The 14,607-nt window shown below is 47.6% G+C and overlaps 2 protein-coding genes across 2 annotated transcripts in view; one reads left to right on the top strand and one right to left on the bottom strand.

Moving 5' to 3' along the window:
- Window positions 1-1,190, bottom strand: part of trc (Serine/threonine-protein kinase tricornered) — a 122,888-nt gene extending 121,698 nt beyond the window's left edge. The window contains exon 1 of the mRNA XM_050185346.3: window positions 871-1,190. The gene's annotated coding sequence lies outside the window, so the exon portion shown is untranslated. The remainder of the gene's footprint in view (window positions 1-870) is intronic.
- A 6,427-nt stretch (window positions 1,191-7,617) lies between these two features.
- The window catches only part of LOC126538502 (lysoplasmalogenase TMEM86A), a 79,023-nt gene continuing 72,033 nt past the window's right edge, over window positions 7,618-14,607 (top strand). Inside the window, exon 1 of the mRNA XM_050185359.3 lies at window positions 7,618-8,087. Within this exon, the coding sequence (XP_050041316.1) occupies window positions 7,947-8,087 (141 nt within the window). The 5' untranslated portion in view covers window positions 7,618-7,946. The remainder of the gene's footprint in view (window positions 8,088-14,607) is intronic.

The following is a 14,607-nucleotide window of genomic DNA, read 5'->3' as shown; positions in this document are numbered from 1 at the left end:
ACACAGCCCGTCCACCGCTCCCGCGATCGCCAGCATCGAGTTCGTACACAGAACGCCTCATTGTCCCGCGAGGTCAAGCGGTCCCAATATGAGCGCAGCGTCGACTGTCACCTCGTGCGTTCCACATATTTTTCCCTGACAAAGCACAGCGGCCCAGCTTCGCCACGAACCGCGATGACAAGACGTCGACGATAGCCACTGCTCAGGGTTATCGTTCCATTTTGCCTAGCCGCGTTGTCGGTGCGTCCGTGCATCAATCAAAGCTTCTGCAGCGCGCGAACGTTTCTTTCGATCAAGATTTCCAGAATGAATTGCCAAGACTGAATGCAGCGGCGCGTTTTCTGTCTCGCTCGTTCACTTCAAAGCGCGCCACTGCATGCCCAAGCGAAAAAGAACCTTTTCCTGGCAGTCTTCGGACACGAAGAATCGAAGAGGAAATGCTGCTCCGCAGATGGTCCGCTGCCACTTTCGCTGCACGTCCGAGAGCCGATAGACCACGGCCTCTGGTTTCCAGCGCTCGCTTGACTGGTTTACGAGCCGTATTCTTTGCGATCCCTGCCGAACCCATGGGCAGCGGACGTCAAACGGACAAGCGGTGCGCGATGGTCAAACACAAACCGGTTAACGCCACGACCCAAGCACGGTCGAAAACGAGGCTGTTTCGGTGCTCTTCGCAAGCTCTCTTCGATGCGGAGTTCCCCGCTCATTGAACGGGTGGTAACAGCGGAGGAGTAAAGAAAAACGTGGAAGAAATAAAAAAATAAAAAAGAAATTGCACGCGCGCACGCAACCATCGACGACCCATCACCTGTTCCCCCAATCCGTATGATAGAGTGGCCCGTTCTGGGGGCAGGAACCCGTAACACTCACCTGTCCTGCGATTAGGTATCCGATAACGCCCAGAACCAGGCTTCAGGAGACACATACGACGGCATCAAGCACTTGGCACAGCTTTCTCGGGCACTATTGAAGCTGACAGGCACCACACAAACGTTCGGAGACACCAGCGAGGGCTGCTCAACCGACGGCGTCCTGCGGTCCGTCCGCAACTTTCTCAGTGACCACCGCTAACGAAATAGTTCCGTAGGAAAACGCCACCAAAGTACAGCCTGGACTCACAGCTTACTTCTAGTGACGCAAACAACACTACGCACAGCACGATATGTAGTTTAAAATGCTCAAGCAATGGCTTTACATTACCGCACGCCCGTAAACAATGCACTTTGTGACGTACGTTTCGTATCCCTCCGCAAGCTGGATTGCTTTGGATTGGACTGATCGCATAAAATTTGTGCGCCAGTTTTAGTTTTTGTTTCTAACCACGATTGTGAAACAGTAGAAACCGTTGTATTTCCAAGTTATGATGACTAAAGCATACAAGTAAAAATTATTTGTAACAATATTGACCTTTATGTTGAACCACATTATTTTAGATGTTAGAGGAGTACATTTGTGTGTACCACAACAGATTCAATCTGATGCTGTGGTTGCTATGGGGTACAAAACGCCCCCTTATCGCCGGCTTCCTGCCGGTAACTGGAGATAATTTCAAAGACCACGCTTTTGTGCATTACAAGAGCCTCAAAAACCATAAAGGGCGGTGGTGTCTCAATCCACAACTGAGCGACAGACTAAATACAGATCTCAAAGGCAATGTTTTTTTTTTTTTTTTTCTGCCTACGGCGGAAGCGATTGCGAGAGCTTAAAACACGTCATGGACATACGGTTTTCGACACCACCTATAACATGGAGTTCAAAAAGCCATTATAGGAAATTCTATAACTTATAATCTTCAAAAGACGATGACCATGACGTGTTTCTAGCAACTATAATAGGTGGTGTCCAAAACCTGACGTGATGATGTGTTTTCCAACGGTGTTTTCGGCTCTCGCAATCGCTTTCACCGCATGCCGCTAGCAAAAGCATAGCCTTCAAGATCTGTAATTTGTACCCTAAGTTGCGTGAATGAAACCAAGAAAATCCTTGATTAAAACACGTAATAGTCGCCATGCTGTAGACACCACCTTTCGCATAAAATTTGCCACAAAAATTTTGGGAAGTGCGTGTTTTGAAACCATAGAAAAAAGGTGAGCGCTTACCGCTGCTATGTCCATCCTCAAACCTTGCCGCGAGGTCGCATTTTACGCTTCAGATTGTTCACTATAACCCTTCTTATTACATTTATTTGCCTGGTTTACCAGTAAATAAAACTGCAAGTTGTCTTCTGCCTGGGCCTCCCTCAGTGAGTAATGATTAAAACAAGGCGGCTATGTCTTTTCCTGCATTTGGAGAACTGTAAAGCACGGCCTCCGAGATGAGTTTCAATATTTGCTCGACGATACATCTGAGAGGGGCAGGCTAAGCAAATTAGCAGTATCTTTTTTCCCATACTAAATTAGTAACAGCGCAAAATTCTTCATTGAATGATCCGGGCCATAAAATGCGATATTGCGGCGAAATTCAAGCAAGAACAAAGCCGCAGTAAGCGCGAAATCTTTTTTCGTCCTATTTTTCTGACATTAAAATTTGTAAGAAAAGTCGCAACCACCAGAGCGCCTAAATAAATTATATCTTAAACGTGGCGGCCAAGACATGTTTCGGGCTTGGCACAAGCAGCCCGCAAAAGCATAGCCTTCGAGATTTGTTTTTGCGGTTGAGAGGCACAAAAAAAAAAAAAAAAGAGGCGTGCGTTTTTCTAGTTTTTTCGATTTCGGTTTTCTTATCTCATGGCGCTTGAGAAGATTGTGTGGGAGCAGGCCTTTGCTCCGTTTTAACGGTTACTCCGGCTCGCTCGGTCGTCTGCTCTGCAGTATGGCAAAGCATGGCCTTTGAGATATGTTTTTGGTACCCTAAGCAACAAACCCAGGGGCGGCTCTGCGCTGATTCATGCCTTGCTTAGGGGTAGTTAAAAGTCAGAAAACCATATATTACATTATGCTTTTATCAAACGTTGTTAACCTTCCTAACACTGCAACTACATGTACTTAGTTGTACATGGCCTTCGAGATTTGCATTCTAAGGCTTGGAACCTTTTAATTTCAAAGGCTATGCTTTTGGTGAACCGCAAGGACGCCGCTTGTTTTCAGACATGCAAGCACAATCAGCACATGCTGAAAGGGGCAGAAACGCTAATATTTGTTTAACAACTATAGGAGTACCGTGGTCCATAGAGTTTCTCACTATTCGTGGTCATTACCTTGCTATACACTTATGGAGGAAGGAAGTATAGGAGAAAGCTTTACGTCATGCAGCCAGCCTTGGCAAGCGAACGCTCCGTGAAGCCACAGAGGTGGCCCAACACGTCACTTCTTGCGTCGAGACCACCGTATGTCAAAGAACGTTGGAGACCATGAAGCAAGAATCGAGATTTGCTGAGACGTTTGGTTCCCAGTAGCTATGCCAGTAGCCTTTATTCTGCGCGCATTTGTTCGGCTGCGTTGCCATAGCTCTTCCTGCATAGTGGAAACACTAAAACCATAGAGTTTCTAAATAAATACCCTAGAGGGAAATGTGGCGCTAGTGTCTACGGGGGTCTCATGAGCGTTACCTCAACCTACATGGGAAGTAAAGGCTTCGGATTGACTTCAATCTTTAGACTAGTGGCGTTTGCTTGTGGTGCAGTAATACTCATGTACTCATATACTTATACTGTACTTATATAAAGATATTCATCAAGTATTTATGGAAATAAAAATGTTGCATTGTGAGAAAGTGTTGCGCCCTTGAGGCTGCTTCGGCTGTCACGATTGCTGAACGTCTTCAAGTACTTTTAAGCACATTTGCTGCACTGCTAGCAAGGATGCTTGAAGCCTCCTACGAGTACGCTTCATTTTATGTTATGTTGACGTGCCACTTCCGAAGGCTTACGGCGTGGCTTTGAACTTACCCATTTTGCGGCACTAGACTACAACCAAGAAGCAGCAACCTTTTCTACCACAAGCAAGTTTGTGTCCTCAAAGTCCTAAAAGACGCATTTCAATTAGCACATAAACGAGCAATGCATAATGAAGCCCTCAATAAAACTTGGTTCTCAAGCCACTAAAAGTACAACTGTCTATGTCTTGTATCACTGCAGTAGTACCTTCTTTTTCCTATTATGAAGTTTCATAAAGCACATAACGCTACAGTGACAACCTAACACACCTAACAAACCAAGGTCCAAACGGTAAAAACATGTTCTTTCAACATTTACGATGCCGTTGCTTTCTCGTCAGGGCTTCGACACCACACCACGACACAAACATCTTCCTAGCCGCTGGCCCAGCGCCCTATCGCCACTTCGAGCAACAGAACAAAGGCAGAGAGCTTTGCGTTGCACTGTCCCACTGCAGGTTATAGCAATTGCGTTTGGAACGAAACCAAAACTGCCAAAAAATACTTGTGAACTAGTTTGCTAGTCAACAGAATGCCAATTCGAAGCCTGTACTTCCCATCGTTCTCATGATGGTTGAACGATCGCAGCGCCAGATTTGGGCCTAGTTAGCCGTCTAGTTATACGAATACGAAACTCTATGATTAAAACCAACCGTGCAATTTGACGTGTAATCACGTGTGGGGCCACCAGGTTTGGCTTCAATCGCGTTGCGGTGTGGTTCCTGCTATGCGCACTCTCCCCACTCCAACCTAGAGTGTCTAGAATACGGTTGAGTGGAGCGATCGGCTGGGACGGCGCATGCTTTGCGGGGAGGTGCGCGACGACGAAAAATACTACGGCGGCGCTGCGATCGAACTGAATTGGGCCGCATCAAGGTTGCCCCGTTGAAAAATGCTGGCGATTCTACTCGGCGCGGTCGTTCGTACTGCTTCGCGCGCTACTGCTTGCGATCAGAGCGCCCAAATGGTGTTTATAACTGGATATGACATGTGTTTATGCCTTAGGAATAGATGCCTTTATTCTTCTTCTTTATTTCATTTTACTGATTTTTAATGCCGATCGGTGACTGCGCGTGCATTGTGGCCGCAGTGTCGGCTTTCGTTCTACTATGTTATTGTACAGTTCCCTTTGGAGAAAAAATATTTTTCTTGTTCTTCAAACAGTATGCATCCCTCGTGTTTATTTTTGCGCATATAGTTTTTCATCAGTAGGCCGTGCGAAGGGCAGACAATATATATATATATATATATATATATATATATATATATATATATATATATATATATATATATATATATATATATATATATATATATATATATATATATATATATATATATATATATATATATATATATATATATATATATATATATATATGTATGTATGTATATATATATAAACGTCCTGCTTGCCGCTTCAAACAAATAAAAGATATCGGCCCCATCCAGCGCCCTGCACTCAGATTTACGGGAAGTACTCTTATAGAAAAAGAAAAAAAACTGCAGTGCACGATACCGTTCATGTTCCCGTCTTCCTCCCGTAAGAGAACGTGGAGTAATTGGCACGGGTTTTTCATGGCGGACGGCACTCGGGAGCAGAAAACACTTCTATAGGCAGCGATTATGTATCTAATCTTTGGCCCATAAGCCGTGTGAAATTTTATGTCCAGTCCATGCTTAACAACAACAAAACTCAGTGCCCTTCCACTCTGTGAAGGATGGCCAGCGAAGCTGTGTGTGTGGGCCCCTTAATGGCGAACTGCACCACCGCCGCGGGTCGGCCTCGCATTGTACAATCTTCGGGATTTTTATGCACGCGGACGTGTGAGTGCCCCTAACACCTTCGCTGTTAAGTGGATATGGCATTGCGCTGCTAAACTCGAGCTCACGGGTCCAAACCAGGTCGCGGAACTCGATGGGAAGGAAATGGAAAAACGATTGTGTAATTCTGTTTAGGTGCGCGTTAAATAACCTCAGGTGGTGAGAACTGAACAGAGTGCCTCATAAGCATACCGCCAGACGTAAAACGCTAGAATTTGTTCAATAAAAAAAAAGCAAGAGAAAAAAGAAGGCAGCTGCGTCCTCGGGCTTTTTTTCTAGGGGTGTAAACTAAAGAAATTATTCTCGAGTCTGATTACTGAGAAAAACATGTTGCGCTTATCTTATATTTCATATCTTGGATGTAATGCCGTTCCTGACTGTATACGTCCGCTCAACTAAGCAGCTTCTGCAATACAAACGGCTGCATTTAGTTATCCGGTGCACTATCAGGAACGGCATGCCTCACATACTCGCACAGATATTTGTTGATCTGCTGTGTTAGTTGAAGAAGATAAGTGTGGTACTACATTGGGCAGCCAGTTTTAATGGGTTACAGTCCTACAGACATGGTGAGACTTTGAAAAAAATGTTTTCCTTGCCTGAATCAAGTTTGCAGATTTACAGGCTGTCCCAAAACGGCGCGTTTATGTTGAATGACAGCTAGGAACTTGTTTACCAGAACCGATTAGCACCCGTGCGTTAATTCTCTCAGGAACTGGTGCGCCTCGGCGCAACAGCCACGACTCTCCAGCAGCACAATGATTCGGAATAAGAGTACTCACTTGCATCGGCCATTCACCTTCGAGGCTTCAAAAGTGCTGTTATTCCTTACACTCGAACGGAACCGGCTATTCGATAATTTTTGATAGTGAATTCTGAAGTCGAATACGATCTGAATAGCAAATACCATTCGATTAGACTACACGTTTCAACTTGACTTCGCCTGCTGGCACGTTCATTGAAGGAGATCGCCAGACAAGCCACGGATATTACTTTGGTAAACACTTCCCGGGCTCCCCGATTGAGTCTGAGTACCTAGGCTATATAATGCCCTAACGCTGTTGTTCACATTAACGTCCAATAACAATTACCTTGATTCCTTTTCTCGGAAAGTCAATTGGTTCACCTGGGGCTGGTGCAGCTCTTATAAGAAGCACGCTGATTCCGGACGGGAGTTCTGACTTTTTGAATCAGTGCATTTAGAATATTTTATAATTGTTCTCTTGCATATATGTCGTGGACATATATGTCTTTGTACCCTGAGATTTACCTAGAAGTACATTGGTCATCTGCATCTCTTCGTGCCACACCGTTAATGAACCTGGTTTATTTCACGATAAAATTGTTTTCTTTGATCATTGTCCCTGATCAATATTCCACCAACAAGAAATGCGTGTCAAATGACATGATATCAATAACGTTTTTTTACGTAGCTTCATGTTGCAGATAGGTGACCTCTTTAGCAAAAATCACGTGTTACATTTAGAAAACAATGTTAAAAACAGCAGTTCACCTGGCTAAAACTACAATTGGTACCGGCCCACAATTGTCGCGGGCGCACCAATGCAAGTAAAACCATAAAAAATTTTAACGCACAGACTTTTTTGGAAGAAAAACTGGGCGTCCGCGCAACGAACGCGCGCTCGCTAGCAGACGACGCACTTGACAACGACAGCAAAATTGAAGACGTCGTGTTGTATAACACATGCCTGAAATATACATACGTAGTAAAAAGGTGTTAGTAAACATTTCCAGTGGAAATAAAGCACTATTATAAGAGCGTAGGCGCGCAATCGGTCTCAGGGCCCGCAGCGAAATTACGTTGAATATGCCGCGAAGAGCGTCTCCAGTCCAATCCAATTCACTCGCAGCGCCCTCGCAAAATTTTTCCACACGCGGCGCCCAGCGAAAGAGCGCTGTTCGGCCCACTCGACCATAGAGCTTCATACAACAATTATTGCACGAAACTCTATGCACTCGAGCCTCGAGGTGTTTGACACGTGCTGCCATCTGTCTTGAGAAACAGGAAGAGCTTGCTGTCCAGCTTCAACCTAAACGACCTCGGTAGCGCGCACTTCGCAACGAGCAGCAGCAGACATCGTCATGGGGCCTAGCGCGTAACGGCGGGTGCCGCTGTTGAGCTGGGAATGAAATACCCGATACGGCAGCTGGAGGCAAGCTAAGTTGTGCAGGTCCATTGTCACTGCTCCTCGAATAGATGATGCTCGGCTCTCCAACGCTGCTGTTGCATGCGCCGCAACACAACTCGTGATCGCCAGCGTAGTTTCTCTTCGGGACAGACTTTTCCGGTCAACGGCGGCGCGATGATGTCTACCGACGAGGGCATCGATGACGAGCTCTCCGACTACTGGACCAGCCCTAAAGTTGTGGTAAGGTTGCAATCTGTAATCTAATACTTTGACCGCTTGCGTTGGCCTAGATAATTGCTCTGATCGCGGCCATTTGATATGACATGCGTCGCTTTGCCGCGTTGCGCCAAACGACCACTACGGTAGCTCGCTCTCAGCTGTTCACGCGACCTGCGCGATTCGCTGGCGCAGAAGACGTTGCACCAACGCCGCGACGCAGTGGTCGCTCGGAGACATCAACGCACATTCGCGTGATCATTGCAGTTCCTGCGCAGCGGCCCGCAAGCGACGCGGGTTTTAGTAGGGAATGGAGAATGAAAAATACTAGATTCAGTAGAAAGGCCAGTATTTATATACACGGCCCTGTGCGACTGCCGCGCGCTCTTTCGGTTTTGCTCGAGCGCGGCCTCTTGCCTTCAATTTTTTATTTGCAGTGACTTGCCGCAGCCATTGGGCTGCCGAATCCGCTTTTGTATGTGATACGCGTTTCTTTTTTTTTTTATGTTCTTTCTCGTACGTATCATATTGCGTTTGTTTTAGTTCGCCGCACTCTTGCCCACGGTGTCTCCGCTGGCTTGTATATACACATTCGCAGAAAAGAAGAAGAAAAAAAAAAGGAACGCATGCAAAAAAAAAAAAGAAATAAGTGAGTTCACCGTGAGCGAGACGGCGAAAGAAACAATAACCTTAGCCGCTTTTTGTGTCGTTTCTTAATTACGACAAAAGTGGATAACGTTGTCTTGCCGATGGCTTACGTTTACATTCGCGCCCTCGCACGACTGCGCGCCATTCGCCATTGTCTCACTTGGCAACAAGGATTGTGCGTGCGTCAGAGCTCGAATATCTCTGCGCATTCACTCCGCCTCTGTGTAGCCCGCAGCGGGGAAGTGGACCCGGAGCCCTCGTATCCCAATTGCAGCGTCTATAAGGATGCGTGCAAGAATCGTGCGCACGCAGTCTGCGCACCGCACCGCTTTTTGTTAGCTATTATTCTGCCGTTATCGGCAAAATAAACAAACGCACACTTATCGCTACATACTTTCCTCAGGTGTCATGCTGAGCTCGGTGGTATACGCATCTTCCATTTGCTGCCTCTCAACGACGCGTACACTCGCATAGTAAAGTTCTGAAGTGGCCCTGGGCGAGCTTCCTTCTTCTACCCGATTCCTTGTTTTTGCATCTCGAACAACATTTACCGAAATCGGGTTGACCCGATTTATCCTCGTACTGTGCCCTTTCGTAAATGCTAATGCAGGTCTTTCAAAACTAATGTACGCTGCACATATCCATTGTATTAAGAAATAATGGTGAAGTTGTAGCATATATATATCGTTTTCGTTTAGCACTGAAGCAAAAACCGGCATATGTAGAAACATCAGCGCCTGCCGGCATTTGGCGAACGACAGCCTGTTGCTTTTGCAGTGTAGCCGCGTGTCAATACGACGACAACGCATTGCATCGCATTTCCCGCACGCCGCATATCAGTGTGAACGGTGGTGATGCGATGGGGGCCGAATCGACACCCACGCATGCTCTCGAGAGGATGTTTACCCAACTATGCATGCATATATATATATATATATATATATATATATATATATATATATATATATATATATATATATATATATATATATATATATATATATGCTTACGTTCAAGCAAAGGTGACTGATTAGTCTAGTTGGTGTTCCAATACATGTATTTGTTGCAAGAGCTTTTACTGGGAGCCAGTAAAACAGCACAACAAAAACGGCGGAATTTAATGCTTGACAGGTCTAAGGTGGACGCAGAAATGCTCCCAGTACATATTATACGTGGCGATCATGTTAAGCTTTCTGGAATTTTTAGAAATTGCCTGTTTCAGACAACAGAATTCTAGTCCTTGAACAGGATTATTCGGAGAGGCGCGGACGTTACTTGCATGAGAAGTGGAAACACATATTCAACTAATTAAAATACTAATGTACTTTTTAATGAATCACTTTAGGGCACATATTGCAATATACGAATTGTAGCCTAGTGCAATATTATTCCCAGTGCAACGCACGCGTAATGCGCGGAGGTCCTGGGTTCGGCTCCCGCCGGCGACGAGTTATCTTCTCGTCCACTTTCGTTTCCCCTTTCTTTATTTTCGACAGACCAATTTTAACCACACTAAATTTCCGTTATGCTTTCCTTGTCTGTTGTCTTTAGGTGGTCACGATTAAAGAAAATCGAGCCCCTCGGTTCCTTTTCTTCTGTCGTCTGTATATATATATAAATATATATATATATATATATATATATATATATATATATATATATATATATATATATATATGTAACGCATGAATAAAACCTGGATCTCAATCTGTTCACTAAAACCTTCCGCTCGTTGATTGTGAAATGACACAGACAGGCTGCTTCGACCAAGTTTATTTAGACAATTTCCTGAAAATGTCGGCAACGGCACTGGAAGCTGCTGAGAAAGTTAGTCTAGTCTAAAAACTGTGTTTTGTTGTGGTCTCGGTGCTGGCGCCCGTTATTGCGAATGGGTCGCAAGCCCCAAGGGTAGCGTTGGCCTGGCGGCCTGGGGCACTGGAAGCATCCGAAGGTCCCGGCAAAGCATGAGAAGACTAGTAACAGAACAACTTGTTTATTCTAACATAGCAAAAGAGCGGCCGGTCAGGTCGACCGAAGTGGAGAGACGGGAGAGCACGTAACTCAACAGAACAAATCGGAGCCTCCCTCCTGCCGTCCGGGGGCAGCTGCTCTTATACTCTCGGCGTCGCGGGCCAGAAGGAAGGTCACGGGATGAGCCCACGCGACGGCGGAGCATGAGCCCACGACGGCGCGCACGGTCGAGCCGAGAGACATGGTGAGCCGAGTGTAGTGACGCATCGCCAACCCGCCGACGGACAGACCTGCTGGCTCCTCACTTGGGGAGCTCCGCTCCCCGGCTGCCGCGCTTTGACAAGCGTGGGCACACACACACACACGCACACACGAAGACACGTGGCACTGAAACACGCCTGGACACGCTTGGCGGGGAGGCGTTGCGGCGGCGTCTAACGGGCCAAAATGTCCGCCGCTTTGAACGAAGCCCCGGCGTCCGTTGCATCCGCGCCGGCATTACCGCGCGTTGAAGGCGAAACGTAACAAACCGCCCCGCCGGGGGAAGGAGATCCCGATGGTCAGGGGACTGCATCCGCTGTCCGGAGGGATGTCGCTCGATGATGCTCATAACCGAAGTCGGGCGTCCTTTGGCGTTTCTTGAGCGCAGCGCACAGAGAAGGCCTCGTTCTCACGTTCAGGTGCACACAGGACACTGCAAAGTGACTTCGGGAGAGTTGACATTTTTGTTCTCGTTTCCGGCAAGCGTTAGAACTACGCCGAAAGTCAACCGCTCAGTCAGCAAGCACGGCACAACCCTCACTAAGCCCTGCCAGGCTCTTTCCCCTTTTATACTGCTGCCTAGTTCCTTACAGTAGTTTAGCAGCACTCAGAACGCGTCCACAAATCGGAAAATTGCACTAGAAAGCACATCATCACTTTGAAACACTACATGAAAGCAATAGGTTAAAAATCCTGCCTCAGGAAGAAAAACATCAGTAACAAGCAATTTTGAGGCTGATTCCCACGTTAGGGGCTTCGACTTAAGCCATCGGCGTTACCGTTGAGACTCCCCTTTTTTGTAACGCACCTCAAAGGAATATTGTTGCAAAGCGAGGCTCCAGCGCAGGAGGCGGCCATTTTTGGGAGAGATGGTCTGCAGCCATTGGAGAGGGCAGTGATCCGTCTCAATGATAAACCTCGAGCCAGCTAGGTAACATGACAATTTCTGAACGGCCCACACGATACACGCACACTCTTTCTCGGTGGCGCTGTACGCCTGCTCACGACTCGTCAGCTTACGACTAGCATACAGGACGGGGTGTTCTACTTCTCCATTTTCCCGTTGGCACAGTACAACGCCCATGCCTCGCTCACTAGCATCACACTGAACAACGAACCCTTTTGAGTAGTCGGGCGATCGTAGCACAGGCTGGCTTGTTAGGGCGCTCTTTAGGGCGCTAAAAGCTCTTTCCTTTGTCTCATCCCAGACGACTGTTTGCGGCTCTGTCTTTCTTAGAGCATCCGTTAGGGGAGACGCGATATCAGAGTACCTGGGGATGTACCTCTGATAGTAGCCGGCGACACCTAAGAACGACCGAATATCGGTCTTCGTGCGCGGTTGCGGGAAGTCTCGCACAGCGGCCACCTTTATTTCAGAGGGGCGGCGACGACCCCGACCAATCACGTGTCCGAGGTAGACAACCTCGGCCTGTGCTAACTGGCACTTGGGAGCCTTGACTGTCAAGCCCGCATCGCGCAGGCGGGTTAGCACTGCCCGCAAGTGCGCCATATGCTCAGGCCAGGATGCGGAGAATATCGCTACGTCGTCTAGATACGGTAAAGCGAATTCTTGCTGTCCCCGCAACACTTTATCCATGAGGCTTGAAAAGCAGTATGGCGCGTTCTTCAAACCAAAACTCAAAACTTTAGGACGGAATGTCCCCATTGGTGAAATGAACGCCGCATACCTACTAGCCTCTTCTGTAAGTGGAACCTGCCAATAACCCCTGACAAGATCTAGGGTGGAAATAAACTGAGCGCTACTCACTCTCTCAAGGCGCTCCTCGATGTTAGGGATCGGATAAATTTTATCCTTAGTGATGGAATTAAGCCTGCGGTAGTCGACGCAAGGACGAGGTTCCTTGCCCGGTACCTCAACTAAAATCAAAGGGGAGGTATAATCACTCTCACCCGCTTCAATAACACCGAGCTGTAGCATTTTCTTTACCTCAGCCTCCATAATATCGCTCTGGCGGGGTGGCACCCGGTACGCCTTGGATCGTACTGGCTCTGGGGAGGTAAGTTCTATGTCATGAGTAAGGACAGAAGTCCTACCAGGCCTCTCAGAGAACAGACCTTGAAACTCTTGTAAGAGCTGGTGTAGTTCGGTTTTCTGCTCAGGCGACAGCGATGCTTTACTTATTAAGTCACTAATGACTTGATCGGTGTCTTTCCTGTTCGTCACTGAGCCTAGTCCCGGAAGCTCGACCGGAAGCTCTTCTAACTTTCCCGCATCGGGAATTTCCTCTCCAGTATCTGGTGCCTTTAACGCTACAGGCTCAATTTTATTCAGTTCGGGCGTGCTCTGAATACCAGCTTGCTGCGCCTCTGACCCTTTTTCATCGTTCAACAACGTCGGCCCCGCAACTACCGCCTTTGCAGCGAGCTCCCGAACCTTCGATCTGGTTAAGGCCTGAACGCTAGCCTCACCAAACAAAAGCCCCTTCTCGCGCAGGAGGTGATCGGACCTGTTCGAAAATAGGTACGGGTACTGGGGGGGCAGCATAGATGACACTGCGGCCTCCGTCTCAAGTGCTCCGAAAGGTCCTTCAATAAGCACTTTTGCTACCGGCAGACACACGCTATGAGCTTCCACTGCTTGCTTGATCCATGCGCACTCGCCCGTGAACATATCGGGTTCTACGTAAGAGGGGTGAACTACATCCATTGTAGCTGCGGAATCGCGAAGCACTCGGCACTCTTTCCCGTTCACGAGGAGGTCTCGCATGTAAGGCTCGAGAAGCTTCATGTTCTCGTCAGTGCTGCATAAAGACAAAAACACGACTTTTGTTTTTGTTTCTGGACACTGCGCCGAAAAGTGACCCGGCTTCTGGCACGTATAACAAACGCGCGCTTGCCTCGTCTCGAACCGCTTTCTGCGTTCGGCTTCGGTTGCCGCCGTCTCCGTACGTTCGGTCGGACTGCTTTCACTCGCATCCGAACTACGTGTGTCCCCCTTTGCTCTCATGGGCGTGAACTTTGGCCTCTCAAACTTGGAGCCAAATTCACCCTTTTGACCGTCCTTAGCTCCACGAGCCCGACGCGTCACAAACTCCTCGGCTAGCTCAGCGGCTCGAGCCACCGTACTAACGTCTGGCCTATCCAAGACCCAGTACCGCACGTTCTCAGGTAACCGACTATAAAACTGTTCTAGCCCGAAACACTGCAGAACTTTCTCGTGGTCACCAAACGCTTTCTCTTCTTTGAGCCACTCCTGCATGTTTGACATAAGCCTGTACGCAAACTCTGTATATGACTCACTTCTGCCTTTCTCGTTTTCCCGAAACTTCCGACGGAACGCCTCCGCTGACAGCCGGTACTTTTTTAGCAGACTCGATTTCACTTTGTCGAAATCCTCTGCCTCCTCTCTCTCCAAGCGAGCGACTACGTCGGCCGCCTCGCCGGGTAGCAAAGTGAGCAAGCGCTGTGGCCACGTTTCCCGAGAGAACCCCTGCTTCTCGCACGTTCGCTCAAAGTTAACCAGGAACAAACCAATGTCCTCTCCAAGCCTAAACGGCCGCATCAGGTCAGTCATTTTGAACAATACTCGTTCTCCTGCACCGTGTGCCTGACTTCCATTACGAGCGCGTTCCATCTCTACCTCGAGACGCTTCATTGCCAAAGCGTGTTCGCGCTCTTCTTTTTCTTTCTGTTCTTTTCGTTC

This window comes from Dermacentor andersoni, chromosome 4 (assembly GCF_023375885.2).
Source record: "Dermacentor andersoni chromosome 4, qqDerAnde1_hic_scaffold, whole genome shotgun sequence".
NCBI classification, from domain to species: Eukaryota; Metazoa; Arthropoda; class Arachnida; order Ixodida; family Ixodidae; genus Dermacentor; species Dermacentor andersoni.
The sequence above is the reverse complement of the archived record's forward strand: the minus strand, read 5'-3'. Positions and strand labels throughout refer to the sequence as shown.